Genomic DNA, 16,148 nt, shown 5'->3' on the forward strand with positions numbered 1-16,148 from the left:
TAGATCTGATTTCTTTTGAGGTCTTGTTTGCTCATGCCACAGACACTATGTCACGTGCCTTCATGGTCCTTAATTGAAATAAACAGATGAAGTCTTTATATTCTATCAAAGTCTTTCACTCCAAGAATTCTTAGTGCTGAGTTTTATTTAATATATAAAATTTGCTCTTATTGTCTTTTGGTTAAAAATAGCATTCAATACCTATATCCCCTGCCTGAATAAGTCAAACTGAGTCACAGCACTTTCCCACCAAAGTGGAAGTTTCTGGATGAAGTTGGGCTGGCAGCAGAACAAGTGAATGAATGCAGCTCTCAGTCCCTCCCCTCCTGTCCTTCCAGACACCTGTCTCCTCAGGGCAGAAGAAAGTGGTTTGGCTACCCCTGACAGATGGACAATTGGCAGAATGGACCCTCCCACAGGCCCTCCTTCCCCTGCGCAGCTGCAGGCTGGCCTTGTGCACAATCCGCCTCCCCAGAGGAGGGGAAAGAATTGTGTGGCTGAGAAAGAAGCTCTCAGTGGGAGGGAGGCAGGCGGTCTGGATTTTTGGAGGGCTCTTAGCAACGGCCCTGGTTTGACCCTCGTCAGCCACAAGAAAATCAAATCAGGGTGCCATTCTTCCAGGCGCGAGGCAGCATCAGACACCAAACGTCAAGGCAGGCTTCCTCCCTGCCAGTTAATTGCCTGCTCTTTCCGACCTCAAGGTTTCTGCCTTTGCAAAGTGCTGCTGAGAGGGGGGAGGGAACGCCTCGCACCCGTCCCCCTTGCTGCCTGGGGGTTCAGGCTTGAGCGCAAGTCCTGGATAGGCGGGATCGAGGCGGGGGAGGCTCCAGCCCCCCTGGACCGGCCGAGGCTTTATTCTAGAGTCGCTGGAGCGTGGCTGCGTTTTTCTTTCCCGTGTGTAGGTGAAACCCCATTGACTTCATTGGCTCCTTGATTTAAACCACGCCCGGCTTTCTGCCCGCTTCGCTGCTACTGCGGGGCCCGGCCGCCCAGCCCCAGCCCAGCCCCGTTCGCAGGGAGCCCGGGGGCTGCCGCTGCTGCTGCTGCTGCTATTGTGTGGATGCCGCGCGGGTCCTCTCTTCTCTTCCAGAAATGGCTAACAGGGGCCCGAGCTACGGCTTAAGCCGAGAGGTGCAGGAGAAGATCGAGCAGAAATATGACGCGGACCTGGAGAACAAGCTGGTGGACTGGATCATCCTGCAGTGCGCCGAGGACATAGAGCATCCGCCCCCCGGCAGGGCCCATTTTCAGAAATGGTTGATGGACGGGACGGTAAGGCCGGCAGCGATCTTGGTTGCTGGGGTGGGGGGCAGAGAAACCCTCCAGGGCCTTTTCTTTTAATGTGAGGCTGGGAGGAGCTGCTGTTGCTAAGCCTTGTGTCACTGGGAGGCGACGGGAATGCCTTTCTTTCTTTGGGGTTGGAAGAATTGGGCTCCCTGCACAATTCCCTAGCTCCTGAAGGGATTCTCCACCCGTCCGAGCATCACAGCTTCCTTCTCAGTTGTCGGTAAATTCGAGGCCCGTCTGATTTTTCCAATAAGAATAGAGATAAGTATTTCCTTGTGATCTCCCCAGCCTTCCTGGTTCATCAGATCTTCTGAAGCCATTTCTTCCCCCAGGGGGATAGGTTGGTTAGCTGTAAAACAAAGGCAGGGGGTGGGGGGCACTAGCTACTTTCCATTCTTCCCAGTCATGCTCCCTGCAGGTGCTCAATGTCTGCTGAATGGATGGGTTCTCCTGAACCTGAAGGGAGTCCTTACCTGATAACTGCTTTTCTGACCAGACACTCCTCCCTGCCTTGTTAGAGGAGGTTGATGGGGGTTTGAGGACCGCCGGCTCTGCTGATTCAGACAAGCCCATCTTTTCCCGCAGGCTGTGATTTACTGTTACATAACGGCTATGCCACGCTCCTGTTGGGTTCCCTTTTCTGACCAGACACTCCTCCCTGCCTTGTTAGAGGAGGTTGATGGGGGTTTGAGGACCGCAGGCTCTGCTGATTCAGACAAGCCCATCTTTTCCCGCAGGCTGTGATTTACTGTTACATAACGGCTATGCCACGCTCCTGTTGGGTTCCGTAGGGCTTGGGTTATAGGTATCTGGGAAGAGGGTTCCCAGTTAGGTTCTTTTACACATCATTAACACATATGGGATGAGTTATTGAAGCCTGATTCTGATCAGCCTTTTGATAAAAGAGTTAATATTAGATTCTGTCATTTGACAGCCCCCACCCCCACCCTTGGGAGCCACTAACTCATCCCTCCCTTTGAAAGTCTGGAATCGCGTCATCACCTCACATCATCCCCTATCTGTAAACATTCTTTCTGTCACCCAGAAAGAGGAAGGGAGGAGCAAGGAGGGAATGGGGCTCCCCAGCTACAGGACTCTCTGCAGTCAGGGGCAGCCCTGGGCATGTGGTTGTCTGGGTATTTGGGGTTCAGTATGGGAGCTTGGCCACACGGTCCTGCGCCCATGCCTTCCTGGGTCCTATTACTTGCTCCTACCCAAACCTGGTTGAGCTGTGCCCTGTGGGGGCAGGATTCACTTCCCATTCGAGACCTCTAAATACAAAGGGAAACAATGATTCTGTCTCCCCTTCACCCCTCAGGTCCTGTGCAAGCTGATAAACAGTTTATACCCACCAGGACAAGAGCCCATTCCCAAGATCTCAGAATCAAAGATGGCTTTTAAGCAGATGGAGCAGATCTCCCAGTTCCTAAAGGCTGCGGAGATCTATGGCGTCAGGACCACTGACATTTTTCAGACGGTGGATCTATGGGAAGGTAAACAGCCCTCCTGCCTTTAGGGTTGTTCTCTCCTCCCCATCCCCTTTGCCTCACTTCTTTGTGAAGACGCTCAAGGTGTTTTCCCTGTGCCTGCGGGTGTGTGTGTATGTGTGTGGGGGAGGTGTCCTTAGTGTCATCCTGGGGGCACTGTTAGCCTCTCTCTTTGTGATGTTCTATTAAAAGGGATGCCCTCCTTAAAGGAACAGGCACCCTGAGGACAGGGCAGTGACCTCAGCAAACTCATGCATAAACAGAAGCCTCAACGGAGAGGAAGGTAAAATGGTTACATGGATGCCTTTCATTCCTGTTACCTCCCCCCGTAACAAATCATAGCTACTAGAAGAGAAGCGAAGCAGGAGCGTGCGCTTCTGACTCACCAGCAGCAAGGCTGATACACAAAGCCGTGTGGTGCTACTTGTCATCCAATCTGAGGAACAATCAGCACTTCAATCTGTTATTAAACAATTATCTGGGAACTTGGTGACTATACCTTCCAGATATGTATTCTTCTCAGAGAGTGTGACAAATGATTTTCTTTCACATTTGTGAATTGACTTGACAAGGATCAAATCACATTTCTGGACATAATTTAACAATCACTATTATTGGGGAAAATGATGTGAATGGAGACACTGCCAGAGAATTTGGGACCTATGGTCATGGTGCCTAGTGTCCCCTTTAGAGAAAATGCCCATCCACACAACTGTGCTCCTCCTGCTCCACTAGGCCTGCCTGAGGCACTGAGAGACTCAGCTTAGTCCACACAGGACTGTTGATTGACTCTCACATGTCATGGTCACTGGCTGTCATAAGAGCCCAACCAGTAGGACCCCCAGGGCAGTAACCCAATTGGCTCTGCTGACAGTGAGGATGGGGTAACTTTCCTCTGATCAAGACATGGTGTTTTAAGGGGTATTCAGATGGTGGTTGAAATAGATTTCTAGTAGAGGACCATTCTACTAAACAACTTATAAAGAAACAATTACTTCCTTAATCCTCACAATTACCTCCTTAAATCTCTGAGTCAGGCAGAGAGCTGGCATTTTATGTTTCCCCCATAAATGAGTAGTTAAAATCCTAAGATGCCAAGGACTTTACCTTGTGTTTTGCCATTGCTTAGTAACTCAGATACAGGCCATTGGACTTCACGGACGCTTGCCTCCGAATCCCCATCTAGTGTCATAGTTGAGACTTGATCCCTGCTTCCTGGATCAAAACTATGCTTTTCCCCAGCTAATCAAGATAGCTACTGCTTATTGACATTTCCTGTGCAGTAGGCACTGTATGAGTGCTTTACTGCATAATGCCAATCAATTCTCCTAACAATCCTATGAGGTGTTTTTAATTTCTCCATTCACAGACGGTGAAACTGAAGCTTGCCTGTGGTCACTTGAGTCTATCAGATAGCTAGTAATTGGCACAGGTAGGACCAAACCCAGGCTCTCTAATGCCAAAGAAAAGAGCTTTAACGAGGCTGTCAGGCTGTTCTTCAGCCAAGGCTTAGTTTTCTTCACGTACACCATGCGTGTGCTGTTGAGTCATAACAGTGATAGCTGAAGAGGGTGGAGAGGAGGAGGAGGAGGAGGAGAACTCTGGGATGTGTGGGACAGAGGATAGGGGAGTTAGAGTGAATGGAAGGGACCCTGGTGAGGCCCCCCAGATGCAGGAAGTGCAGAGGAGGAGGAAAAAACTGGGAGGTCTGTGGCAGGTGGGGATCCCGAGGAAGCATTTCTGTCTTTATGTTACTGAGGGTGTTTTACCTGCCCTTCTTCCTTTTCCAAAGACCACGAAGGTGAAATCTACTCCTAGGAGTACTTGCAGCAAGAGGGAGGGGTGTAGGGAGCAATGGCTTCTGATGAACAGAGTAGCAGAGGTCTACACCACCTTCCCCAGTCCTGTGTGTTGGATCCTTCCTAAGAAAGAGGAAGGCTAGCAGGGGTGAGTGTGACTGCAGTAGCCTGAGATAGGACAGCAGACAGGTCAGCTCCAGGGCAGGATAATGCTCCTAGAAAAGGGGAACAAGACAGACACTGAGGGTCCCAAACCCAGGTCAGAAGATAGGAAATAAGGAAAGAGATCTCCTCCAAGCATGCTGGGTCTGACTGGTAGCAGGAAGGAGTACAGGTAGGTCATGCAAGAGGTAGAGTTGAGCAGGAGAGCTGGCAATAGGAAAGTGGATGCTCAGGAGTTTCCAAATAGCCGTAGAGGCCCCAGGACCTGGTGGCCCTCTCCATGGAAAGAAAACTGAGGTTCAGGGAGATTCATCATGAGTTGGAGGGGATATTAGTTATTCCCCAAGATTAGTGTCTGAAGCTCAGGCCACATCTGGTTACCATACAATGGAGCATGAGGTGGAAAAACCCAGAAAAGGGGGAGGGGTGGAAGAAGGGAAGTACCCGGGCTGTGGGCTCAGGTCTGGGGGCTGGGCACATGGGCCAGGCCAGCAGGGCTGGGGTCCTTTCTGCGAAAGGTGGGTGTTGCTTGTGAGTTTTGGGATGAGTAAGCTGGAGTGAAAGCAGGGCAGGGTGGGTATGTGTTTATGTGTCCGTGAAGGTGTACATGTTTGTATACACAGCTATTGGGCTTGCCATTGCTTTGCTTAGTCCCACATTCTCCCTACTATTCTATACCCCAGCTGTGGTTTCAATGTTGTCCTCACATTTCAGTTTACTCCCATTAATTGCTAATTCTCCGCACTGTGGTTGTGGTGGCTGTGGCTGCTGTGCATCCAGCTCTCCTTGTGTGAGTATTTCTCCTTCTCTGCAAGCATTTCGTGCTCGACAGCTTTCAGTCCCATCTCCCTGGCTCAGGGTCTTCATCCCCGGCAGGGCCCTGCTTGCCCACTGCTACTCAGTGACTCTCCATGCTGCTATTAAGGTTGCAGACTAGTAAAGCTGCAGGAGCCCAGGCTGCCCAATGCCTTCTCGTTTAGGCTTCAATTATTTATACAAGCAGAGACCCCAGATGTACCCACTTAAACCCCTTTTAGATGAAATGTTTTGAATGGACTCAGGACAATCAGAATACAAGATTAAGGGCTTTAAAAAGGAACCCAAGGTTGAATGGTTTAGAAAACAACCTAATCACAAGAACATTGTAGACAAAGCTACTGAAGTTCCCCTGGGGGGAAGCTGGAGTGCTCAGTTCTTTTCAGTGGTGGGGAAGAACTGAGGGCAGCTTAGAGTAACGGAAGGGGACTGGGGCAGTCTTTATCTTGGATAAGAGAAGGTGAATGGTCTGGCAGTTACTTTCAAATTCGCCGTGGGTGCCTGGAAAGGAGAGGGGTGGGGCCCTCCGAGCTGTCCATGACTCCGAGGAGATTACACTGTAGGTAAGACTTCAGCCTCTTTTCTGTGGACAGAAAGGAGGGAGGGAGAAAGAAAGGAGCAAGAAGGGGAGATGTGTGTGTCAGAGAGACAGAACACATGAGGACAAGTGTGCTTGTCTACTATCTGGACAGAAAGACTACAATGAATGTGTGTCCTGGAAGGTATTACAGTGGAGTGTAGGCTCCTGAGTCAGACATTTGCCTGGTTCAAACCTGTGCTCCACCACTTGTCAGTTCACTTCTCTAAGCCTTGATTTTCTTAGCTGTAAAATGGAGACAGTAGTACCTCTTTCACAAGGTTGCTAAGGACAGTAAATGAGATAACGCATTAGAAGTGCTTAGGGGAAAAGTAGTGTTGGCAGTGTGGACATTATTCTTGTCATTGGTCTGTCCTTTCTAAGAGTAATAGAAAACAAGGCAAGGAGGAGGAAGGCTGGCCAGGCACACATCTGTCCTGGAACAGATGGACTTTGTTCACGGCCACACACAGGAGCTGATGCAGTTTCCTGGATGACCTTTGCCTTTTCTGCCATCTGTGGAGCCTCCACCGGCCGTTCTCAAACACAGAGGGGCCAGCTTTAGGGGTCATTTTATTGACTTTATTCCCCTCTGTGGTCACTACTCTCCTGATCTCTTTCCTCAGAATACATTGCTTTGCCAATTCCACACCCAGAAGACCCTGATAGAATGGAAAGAGCATGAGTTTTGGAGTCAGGTAGATGAGTGGAACCCTGTCTTTAGCTACATCCTAGCTGCGTGACCTTATTTAAGAGCCTCGGTTCCTTTCTCTGTAAACAGTTCTAATCCTTACAAGAACCCTTGTAGAGATCTTGTAAGGATTAAATGTGTAAAATGCCCAGCACAGTGCCTGGCTACTAGACACCTAATAAATGTTGGTTTCTCTTCCTCTACTATTTGTCCATCAGCAGATGACCTTTTCGGTTTATTTGTATAACTGCTTGGCGAATATTAGACATGCAGAATTTCTAGAATGTCAGAGCAGACAAGACTCAGATCAGTCGATCTGATTACTCTTCTCAGCAGTCCTACTAATGAGGATCCCAGGCACACGGTTTTTTCATGCCTGTTCCCCTCTCTTGATGACCGGGAGTTAGGTGTGGTTTACATAGGAAGGGGAGTGCCTGGAAGGTCCAAATAGGTCCTCTGGGGACGTGTTACTATATGTGTCATTCCTCACCAGCAAGAGCAGAAGAGACGTTAGGTGTGGTTTACATAGGAAGGGGAGTGCCTGGAAGGTCCAAATAGGTCCTCTGGGGACATGTTACTATATGTGTCATTCCTCACCAGCAAGAGCAGAAGAGAGTTTTCACCCAGTTTGAGAGCTATTTGGGGATATTGTAAGGTACCTGTAATGACTTGAAATATCACAGCTGCTGCTACTTGAAGCCTCCATTCTTATGAGAGCAGCTGTCACTTCATTTACTCCAAGTGCTGCTGACAATTGTATTTGGTGGGTTTTTCCTTTCACAATGGTTCTCAAACTCCAGCATGCATCAGAATCACCTGGGAGGTTCATTAAACCACAGATTGCTGGGTCCCAACCCCAGAGTTTCTGAGGTATTGTCTGGAGTGAGGCCCAGGAATTCACATTCCTCACTGGTTTGCAGGTGATGCTGACTCCGCTGGTCTGGGAACCCCACACTGAGAACCGCTGTCCTACAGAGTTTCTCCTTCCTCAGGCCAGGGAGGCAAGCAACAAAAATTCGTAAACCCACAGAGCAAACCCAGTCTACCCTCTGACACTTCGCCCTTGACTACTGCAGTGTTTTCTTTACCTTGAGTGGAGAATTGGGGGCTGTGGTTCAGTTATTACTCAGGAAAATAAGAAATGGTGTCTTCTTCCACTGCTTGCTTTCTCTGTAAGTCTTGGAAAGATGAAAAAAGCCAGTATTCCAAGAGCTGCAAGGCTGAGTTAAGACTAACATAAAACAAAAATAGCTCTGAAACAAAGAATTTTGTTAAGACTGACTTTTAGTATTAAAAGTAGAAATAGAGAGTGTTCAACTTGACGTTACCCACCCAAATGACTTCCTCTTGCCTTTTTTCTTTCTCTTTATCCTTCTCATTCATGGTATCTTACCAAAGACTTGCATAAGATCTCAGAAGTAACAGAAAAAGGTAAGAGAGCAAAATCCTTGTTGAAGTATCTTTATGGCAATAACATTCAAATTTTACCATTACCATTTAACATTCAAATTAAGAATCCCTGAGTTGAGGCCTTACAATGCAGAACCCCCAGACCCACTCCCCAGAGATTATAACTTGGTAGTTTGGGGTGCAGGACCACACTTGGGGTAACATTACTTTGTAATAATGTAAGAAACAGGGAACACTGTATTGTCAAGTAAAAGTGTCAGTTGCTAACTGAGACCCTCTCTGAAAAGGCTTGCCAGGGGAGAGAGAAGTCTACCATGTCACCAGCTCTTTTCTGTTGTTGTTTTGAAAGTAACCTAAAAGTAGGTTATCAGCAAAATTGAGAGGAAGGGATGCAGATCCTTCCCATATGCCCTCTGTCCCCACACATGCATAGCCTTCCCCATTATCAATATCCCCTACTGGAGTGGTACATTTGTTACAATTGATAAACCTACATTGATACATCATGATCACCCAAAATATATAGTTTACATTAGCGTTCACTCTTGTACATTCTATGGGTTTAAATAAATGTATAATGACACGTGTCTAACATTATTGTATCAGAGGATTTTCACTGCTATCAAAATCCTCTGTGCTCTGCCTATTCATCCCTCCCCGCCCCCAACCCTTAGCACTGATCTTTTCCCTGTCTCCATAGTTTTGCCTTTTTCAGAATGTTATAAAGTTGAAATCATGCAGTATGTAGCCTTTTCAGATTCCACCAGCTCTTTTCTAAAACTTCAAGTCTAATGTTGGCTTCCTCCCATGATAGAGGGCTAGAAGAGTCCAGGTAGCCCAATTAAAATTCTGAGCTGTCAGTATAAATCGGGCTCCTCCTCTTTCCTGTGTCACTTCTTTCTTATGGTCAGTGGTCTGTTCTTAGATCACCACCACAACTTGGTCTCATTTTTGTTATCCCAGCATCCAGAAAATTTCCAACACTTGGTCGGTCTCTCATTTAGAACTGCTCTGCTTTGCTTGGTGAAGAACAGCCTTTTGCAGTAGTTTTCAAGCTGACTTTAAGAGCCCCATGTATCCAGTGAAGTATCCTGGGGTGGCTTTCAGGGAGCAAAGCAGTTCCAAGCTGCCTGAGATCTGGGCTGACTCCCAACTTGGATCAGAGCCCTTCTAATGACCAGTGTTACTCTCTGACTTTGTGGAAAATATTGCTGAAGGAAGGAGTTATTGCTTAACAAATACTACTTAGTGCTTACTACATGCCAGACATTGTGATTTTCTAAAAATTGAAAACCAAAGAGCAGTGCTTGCCTGTCCATCTGGCTGCATCAGAATCATCTCAGGAGACTGCCCCAGAATCTGAAATTTTAAGATCCTCAAGTAATTTTTCTTTTCAATTCTTATGATAATTTTATTCAGTCAGCATTGAAGTGGACACATATTCCAGTGTTGCTATAAATTACATCGTTTGCATAGGCCATTTTTTTTCCAAGTGTCTGTTTATAAAAACCACACTTCCCCCTTTTCTCTCACATAAGATGGGTACAAGCAGGAGAGACAGCACAAAAGGTCTGTACAGAGCTATGTCTACTGATTACACTCTTTCAGTAATAAAATCAAGCATTTTACCTTTACTCAGATCAAAGTTGTAACAATGGCATTATTAACTTTTTTGTGCACATTAGCAATGAACCTTCATATTCACAGACAAATTCCTCATTGAGTTGTCCCTGAAGGAGCTCTTAAAAGAGAATACTTACAAACTGGCTGCTGGAATTTCCTGTATTTCAATCTCATTTACTTCAGATGATATTCCAATTTACTTTTAGGACACTTTATTTTTTTTATTTTTTAAATTTATCAATATACAATGTAGTTGGTTTTCATGTCCCTTTACCAATTCCTCCTTTTCCCCCTCCCTCAAGATCCTCAAGTAAGATCCTCAAGTAATTCTGATGATCATTTTAGTCTGGAAGTCTCCCATGGAGACTGGAAGAAACCCATGTTTCTCAAATTTGCCTGATGATATGAATCACCTAAGGGAGCTTATTAAAATTACAGACTCCCAAGACTTGTCAAATTGGTCTTTCAGGGAAGGACCTCAAAATTTATATTTTTAAAGAGATGCCCCTCTATCACCCAGCTCCCATAAATGAGCTGAGAAGCTTGGGAAACCTTGCTCTGAAGCCGACTGTGTATGGCTGTTTTTTATACTTGTACAATTTTGAAGGCTTTGTAACTAGGTGGATGCTATACATGGTTGTGATACAAACAGTTGGCTTTGGTTATTTTATACTCGGTACATTTCACAGATCTTCTTTAATCTCCCTACTCCTTTATGCATTTAAATTTTTGACCCCCAGTTACAGAAATCAGCATCCACAAGTGGCCCCAACTCCTTCCACATGACTCTTCCAGCCAATAGTACTTAATCTGGGCTTCTGAACTGGCAAGAGAGGTGAGGCTGGAATCTCGTCAGCCTGAGTGCTGGAATCTTCACAAGGAACCCCTGTTAGAAAACACACGAGACATGACAAGAAAATGAGCTAGACATGAACTGGTTACAGAATGCCGATTTCTGGTTATAACATTATTTAGAATCTTGACAGTAATGAACTTGGTCAGCACAATGGTAGGGAGGTTCCAACTGCTTTTTGTTGTTTTAATCTTATTTGGGGGCCTGCCTGTGGCTCACTTGGGAGAGTGCGGTGCTGATAACACCAAGGCCACAGGTTCAGATCCCATATAGGGATGGCCGGAGCGTGGTGCTAACAACACCAAGTCAAGGGTTAAGATCCCCTTACCGGTCATCTTTTAAAAAATAAAATTTAAAAAAATAATTAAAAAAAAAATCTTATTTGGGTGAAGATGTGGAGAAATTATTCCAGACAAAAACACTCAAAGTTTTTAAGTATTGTATCCACCCAGTCAAGGGTTAAGATCCCCTTACCGGTCATCTTTTAAAAAATAAAATTTAAAAAAATAATTTAAAAAAAAATCTTATTTGGGTGAAGATGTGGAGAAATTATTCCAGACAAAAACACTCAAAGTTTTTAAGTATTGTATCCACCCCCACCCCCACCCCTCCTAGTGCATTCCCTCTGGCCTGGCGCTGAAGCCGCCACTGCAGCCCCTTCAGATCATCCCCATCACTGGCTCCTGCTGAGGGACATGCTTCCCCATCCAGCCTGCAAGGAGGTGCCACGGGACATGGTGGTGTGGCATGATGGACTGTGGGCTTTGCATCCAGACCCATCTGAGCTAGAGCTGGGCTCTGGTTTCCTGTGTGGGTGACTTGGCATGTTATTAACCTCCCTGAATTAGTTTTCCCATCTATACATGGGTAGGAATAATCTCCATTCTGTGGGGTTGAGACCATATATAATAAAGTGTCTAGCCTATAATTTATATTAAATCTCTTGCCTTGGGACCTTTCTTTCTTCTTTTAAAATTTTTTTGTTTTTACTGCTGGCCAGTATGGGAATCAGAACCCTTGACCTTGGTGTTATTAACACTATGCTCTGAGTTAAATGGCCGGCCCTGCCTTGGGACCTTTGTTAAGGAAAAAATTTCCCATTTGTTCCTCTCCAGCTTCTTCTGCCCCACAATCCCTTCCTTTTCCACTCTCCTGGGAGGAGGGTCAGGTTGTACTGATAGTTCCAGGGTCCTGGTATCTCACCCTTGCCTGCGACTTGGTTCCCTCTGTCCTTCCTGGGCTCATGTAGCACATTCATTAACTAGCTACTTGAGGAGGCTGGTTCTGTGGCTTAACAAAGCTGCTTCTCCACCGTTACTCCAGGGTCGTACCTGTGGCTAAGCTGCTGGACTTCGCATCCCCACGTTCTGAACACATGAGACCAGCTCTTTCCAACCACCAGAAACAGACTTCCTGTGTGCTCTTTGTATAGAGTAGAGTCAGTGTTGTATCCCAACCTCAGCCTTCCTGTGCTTAATCGTTGCTCTAGGTTCTCTTAACGGCTCGCTACTGAAGAGCAAACCCTCTCCATATCTCTCTCTAGAATGATCCTTCAGACCATCAGTACTGCAGTGACAATTACAAAAATGCTTTTTATCTGTGGAAGACAAGTGGCACTGTAACAGCCAACCCTGTGTTTCCTCTCTTTTAATTCTTAGTATTCCTTATGTCCTCCCCTTCCATCTGCTGCCCAGAAACTCCATTCTCCACCACCCCAGCTGTTCCTGGAATCAAGGGACTCTCTACTGAGAGCACTTCATCCCTGGGTTCATCAACCAGTCTCAGCGGCCTCAGCGTCCAGGCGATCACCCTGTGGTTAGCGAGACAGGTGCGGGCAGAGGAGAGAGGTGAGGGAAGGAAGATCTGTGCACTTGCTCTCCTCTTTGAATAAATGCACATCCTGAACAGGACTTCCTCTGAAAGCCTTAATTGTTTATTTTATTACAGTTCTTACTCCATTCTCACTTTCCATCTGCCTTTCCTCTGTAATTCTGTATTCCCCCGTGACTGAGCAGCAGCGGCCAGACCGGAGAAACCGCAGATGGCCCGCCCCGTCTAAAGAGAGCCTTTTACTATTTTCCCTTAATTTCCACAGCTCCCCAGCAGGCTGAATTCTGCCTTTCCTTTTAACCTCTGCCTTTGTGCTTTTGCACTCCACACTGGTGACTTGTGTGGGCTTTTGATCTGGTTCTAAATTGCAGGCTACCCACATAGTAGTATCCTTCCCAGTCCAGGACACATAGTAGTATCCTTCCCAGTCCAGGACACGCCAGTCACCTGGAAGGGAGGAAAGGAGGAAGGATGGGACGAGCGGGCTGCCTTGCAGGGCCCAGTTGCCTTCTCATGGGCTAGGGTCCCTGGGCTCCTCAGGCACAGCGCCCCCCACCTCATGTGCAGGGGCCACCCACACAGCTCACTCCCTCGCTCTCGTCTTTCTGCCACACCAGCCAGTTATTTATTGTCTCCATTTAGCTCCTTTCAGGCAGCGCAAAACAAAGGGCCTGTCATTTGTGTCACATGCGTGCTTTCTGTGTTGAGTTGCTGTTCTTTATTCATCAGGCATCGGCCCAAAGAGCCAAGTGGATACTCAATTTGATGCACATGAATGATTTTAGACCCTTCTAACCCAGATAAAATAAAAGAGAGAAGCCACCTGAGGTTTGGCACAGAATTATTCTAACCAGCCAACTTCTCTCCAGTTTCCTTTTCCCTTTCTAGTCCTGAGGAGAATCCTTTTCTACAGACCACTACGCCAGCCCACCCCCATGACCCCCCTTACCACAGCTTGCAGAAACCACCAAGGCAAGGTCCTCTGCTTAGGGAAGCGACCTACCTGTATGTGAGCTGCCAAGTGTTTGGAATGTTTTATTCACACTGCAACTATGAATGGATTAGAAACTGGGCGTGTCTGGTACGTACCACACAGAGAATAAGTAGCCAGGTTATCTTTTGTCCCTTTCTGAGAAGTTTGGGTATGGCTGCCTTAGGGCTACTTTGGGAAGTGTTTGATAGCATGTCCCCCTTGAACGTGGTCATCCACGGCCTCCTATCAGAACTTCCCTCCTGAGTGTCCAGCTGTATCCTCCCAGAATTCCTTGGTTCCTGACGCATGCTTGGCTTTAATCTCTTGGTTGGCTTCCAGGGAAGGACATGGCAGCCGTGCAGAGGACCCTGATGGCTCTAGGCAGCGTTGCAGTCACCAAGGATGATGGCTGCTACCGGGGAGAGCCATCCTGGTTTCACAGGTAAAAGTCCCTTCCCTGCCTCATGGAGCAGAGGATGATTTTAAACAGAGAGAGGAGCTCTCCAGAGGCTGTTTATATACAAAGCCCCTACGAACAAGCATTCCTGCCCTACGACTGAGTCCCTCAGGAAAGACCCATGCTGCCATTCAGGCCAACATCCTACCAGGGCAGAAATAGCTGGACCTTTCTTATTCAACACCTGGATTCTCCGATCTGCCCAGCTTCCCCTTCTCCTGAGGCTCAGCAGGACTACATGGCCTTTCTCAGAGGCAGCTTGATGTCTGAACTTGGTTTTATTATGATCCGAGTATCCCTGAGCCTCCCTTCCCTTCTCCTTCCCTTCCCCTCTTTTTATCTTTTTGCACTTAATGAAGGGTAAATATGTCCTGTTCGCCTGGCACTGTCCTGGCTAATACCTGTTTCCCAGTGTATTTATTAATAGCACCCTTTTGCACTCTCAAAAGTGTCCTAGTCTGGATGATAAGTTGTGATAAATTATGTGGTTATCTCAGTAAAGGGCCTTTTCCTAAAGTGTTTTTCTGGTGGTAGATGAAAAGAAAAGAGCACCTTGTAGCAGATAATTGATTATCCATTTTCCTGATCCCCTTTTCTTCTCCGTGACAGTTATGAAAAAGGTACCAGGTTGTGTCATTTTAATTGAACTTGGTCTGAAAACCTCCTAGATACTGGCCAGTTGAAACCCTGGTTTTAGTCCCAGCATTATTAGTGACCTACCATGGTCTACATGGCTGCAAAACCAGAGTTATTTACTATCTGGCTTTTTACCAAAGTTTGCCGACCTCTGATCTAGAGTAAAAAATTTCCTCTCGTTAATTCTTAGGTGCTGCAGGTCTAAAATGGAGCATTAATTGTTGGCCCTTTATAGGGAGGGGTAGAATGGGATTAATGACATGCTTTGTAAGAAGAGCTGACTTTAATTTTCATAAGGCCTTGAGGTAGCTGTGAGAGAGAGGGTGAGAAGCTACAGATGGCCTACAGAGATGGCCTAAAGTGGAGGGGGCAGACGGGTTAGTTATAACACCAAGGTCAAGGGTTGGGATCCCTGTACTGGCCAGCTGCCAAAAAAAAAGTGGTGGAAGAAGAAGTGAGAGAGGGAGAAAGGAAGAAAGCTGGGAGTGAGTTCCCTGAGAGGCTGACAATGAATCTGCTGTCTTCTTTGCTGGAAATTCTGGAAAACAGCTGGGCTTGTAAAAGGCGGAGCTCATGCCTCCTGGTAGGGCCATACCTCTAGGTAGGGCATGCTGTTCTATTTGGTGACCCCTAGTAGAGCCTGTCCACCTGCAACTCTTGGAAAGAGTTTGAAAACTGCCATAGTGATGTTATTTCATCTCGCTCCCCCTGTGCAGGAAAGCCCAGCAGAACCGGAGAGGATTTTCAGAGGAGCAGCTTCGCCAGGGACAGAATGTAATCGGCCTGCAGATGGGCAGCAACAAGGGAGCCTCCCAGGCGGGCATGACCGGGTACGGGATGCCCAGGCAGATCATGTGAGATGCCGCACGGGCCTGCCCTCAGCAGAGAGGACAGACGCTCTGCACCAAGGTCTCCGTGAAAAAGAAATAGTTAGTCACCTTCTGACCTTCTCCTCTTTCTCAAAGCCTCCTGTCCCTGGTTTTTGCAAGTGCTGCATTTCTGCTGAGAACCCATGTTGCCTACTGCTGCCACCTTCTGTTCATTTAGAACTATGCAAAGACTCCGCTTCCTCTTCCTGAGCTCCTTCTTTGCCCTAAAGTCTTCGTTTATTTGATTATTTATTTATTTATTTATTTGCCAAAAATTCCCTTCCTCACCTTACAGAACGCACCTAATAAACAAATTAGTCTTGTGTCTTAAAGTGTAAAGTTTATTCTTTGTTTTAAGGATTTGGCAGGCTGGGCTGGTTTCGCTTTCATTCAAGAGGCCATCCAGTACAATGGAATTAAGCTTAAGCTGTAGCTGTAGAAATACAGGTTAGCTACGAGGAAGCTCTTGCAAGAGTTCATAATGTTCATCATGGCAATTGCACTAGAAAATTTAGAAATATTTTTGCCCACTCAGCCTAAAGCCATGAGTTCAAAAAGAAAGTTTTTGACCCCACATTATTTTTTTGAGTACCACCTTTGTGCATATTATGCCAAACCTGGAGGACACAGGAATGAGCAAGACAAAGCACCAGTTCTTCCCCCCCCCCCCCCCCCCCC

General features: G+C 46.8%; 1 protein-coding gene across 1 annotated transcript; it reads left to right on the forward strand.

The window, feature by feature from the left end:
- The first annotated feature begins 818 nt into the window (after nucleotides 1-818).
- On the forward strand, nucleotides 819-15,802 carry TAGLN3 (transgelin 3). Its single transcript, XM_008592117.1, has 4 exons — nucleotides 819-1,272; nucleotides 2,606-2,780; nucleotides 13,848-13,950; nucleotides 15,318-15,802. The coding sequence occupies exons 1-4, from the start codon at nucleotides 1,093-1,095 to the stop codon at nucleotides 15,457-15,459; spliced, it is 600 nt and encodes a 199-aa protein (XP_008590339.1). The 5' UTR covers nucleotides 819-1,092; the 3' UTR covers nucleotides 15,460-15,802.
- The last annotated feature ends 346 nt before the right edge of the window (nucleotides 15,803-16,148 follow it).

This window comes from Galeopterus variegatus, unplaced genomic scaffold (assembly GCF_000696425.1).
Source record: "Galeopterus variegatus unplaced genomic scaffold, G_variegatus-3.0.2 Scaffold7602, whole genome shotgun sequence".
In the NCBI taxonomy this organism is placed as follows: domain Eukaryota; kingdom Metazoa; phylum Chordata; class Mammalia; order Dermoptera; family Cynocephalidae; genus Galeopterus; species Galeopterus variegatus.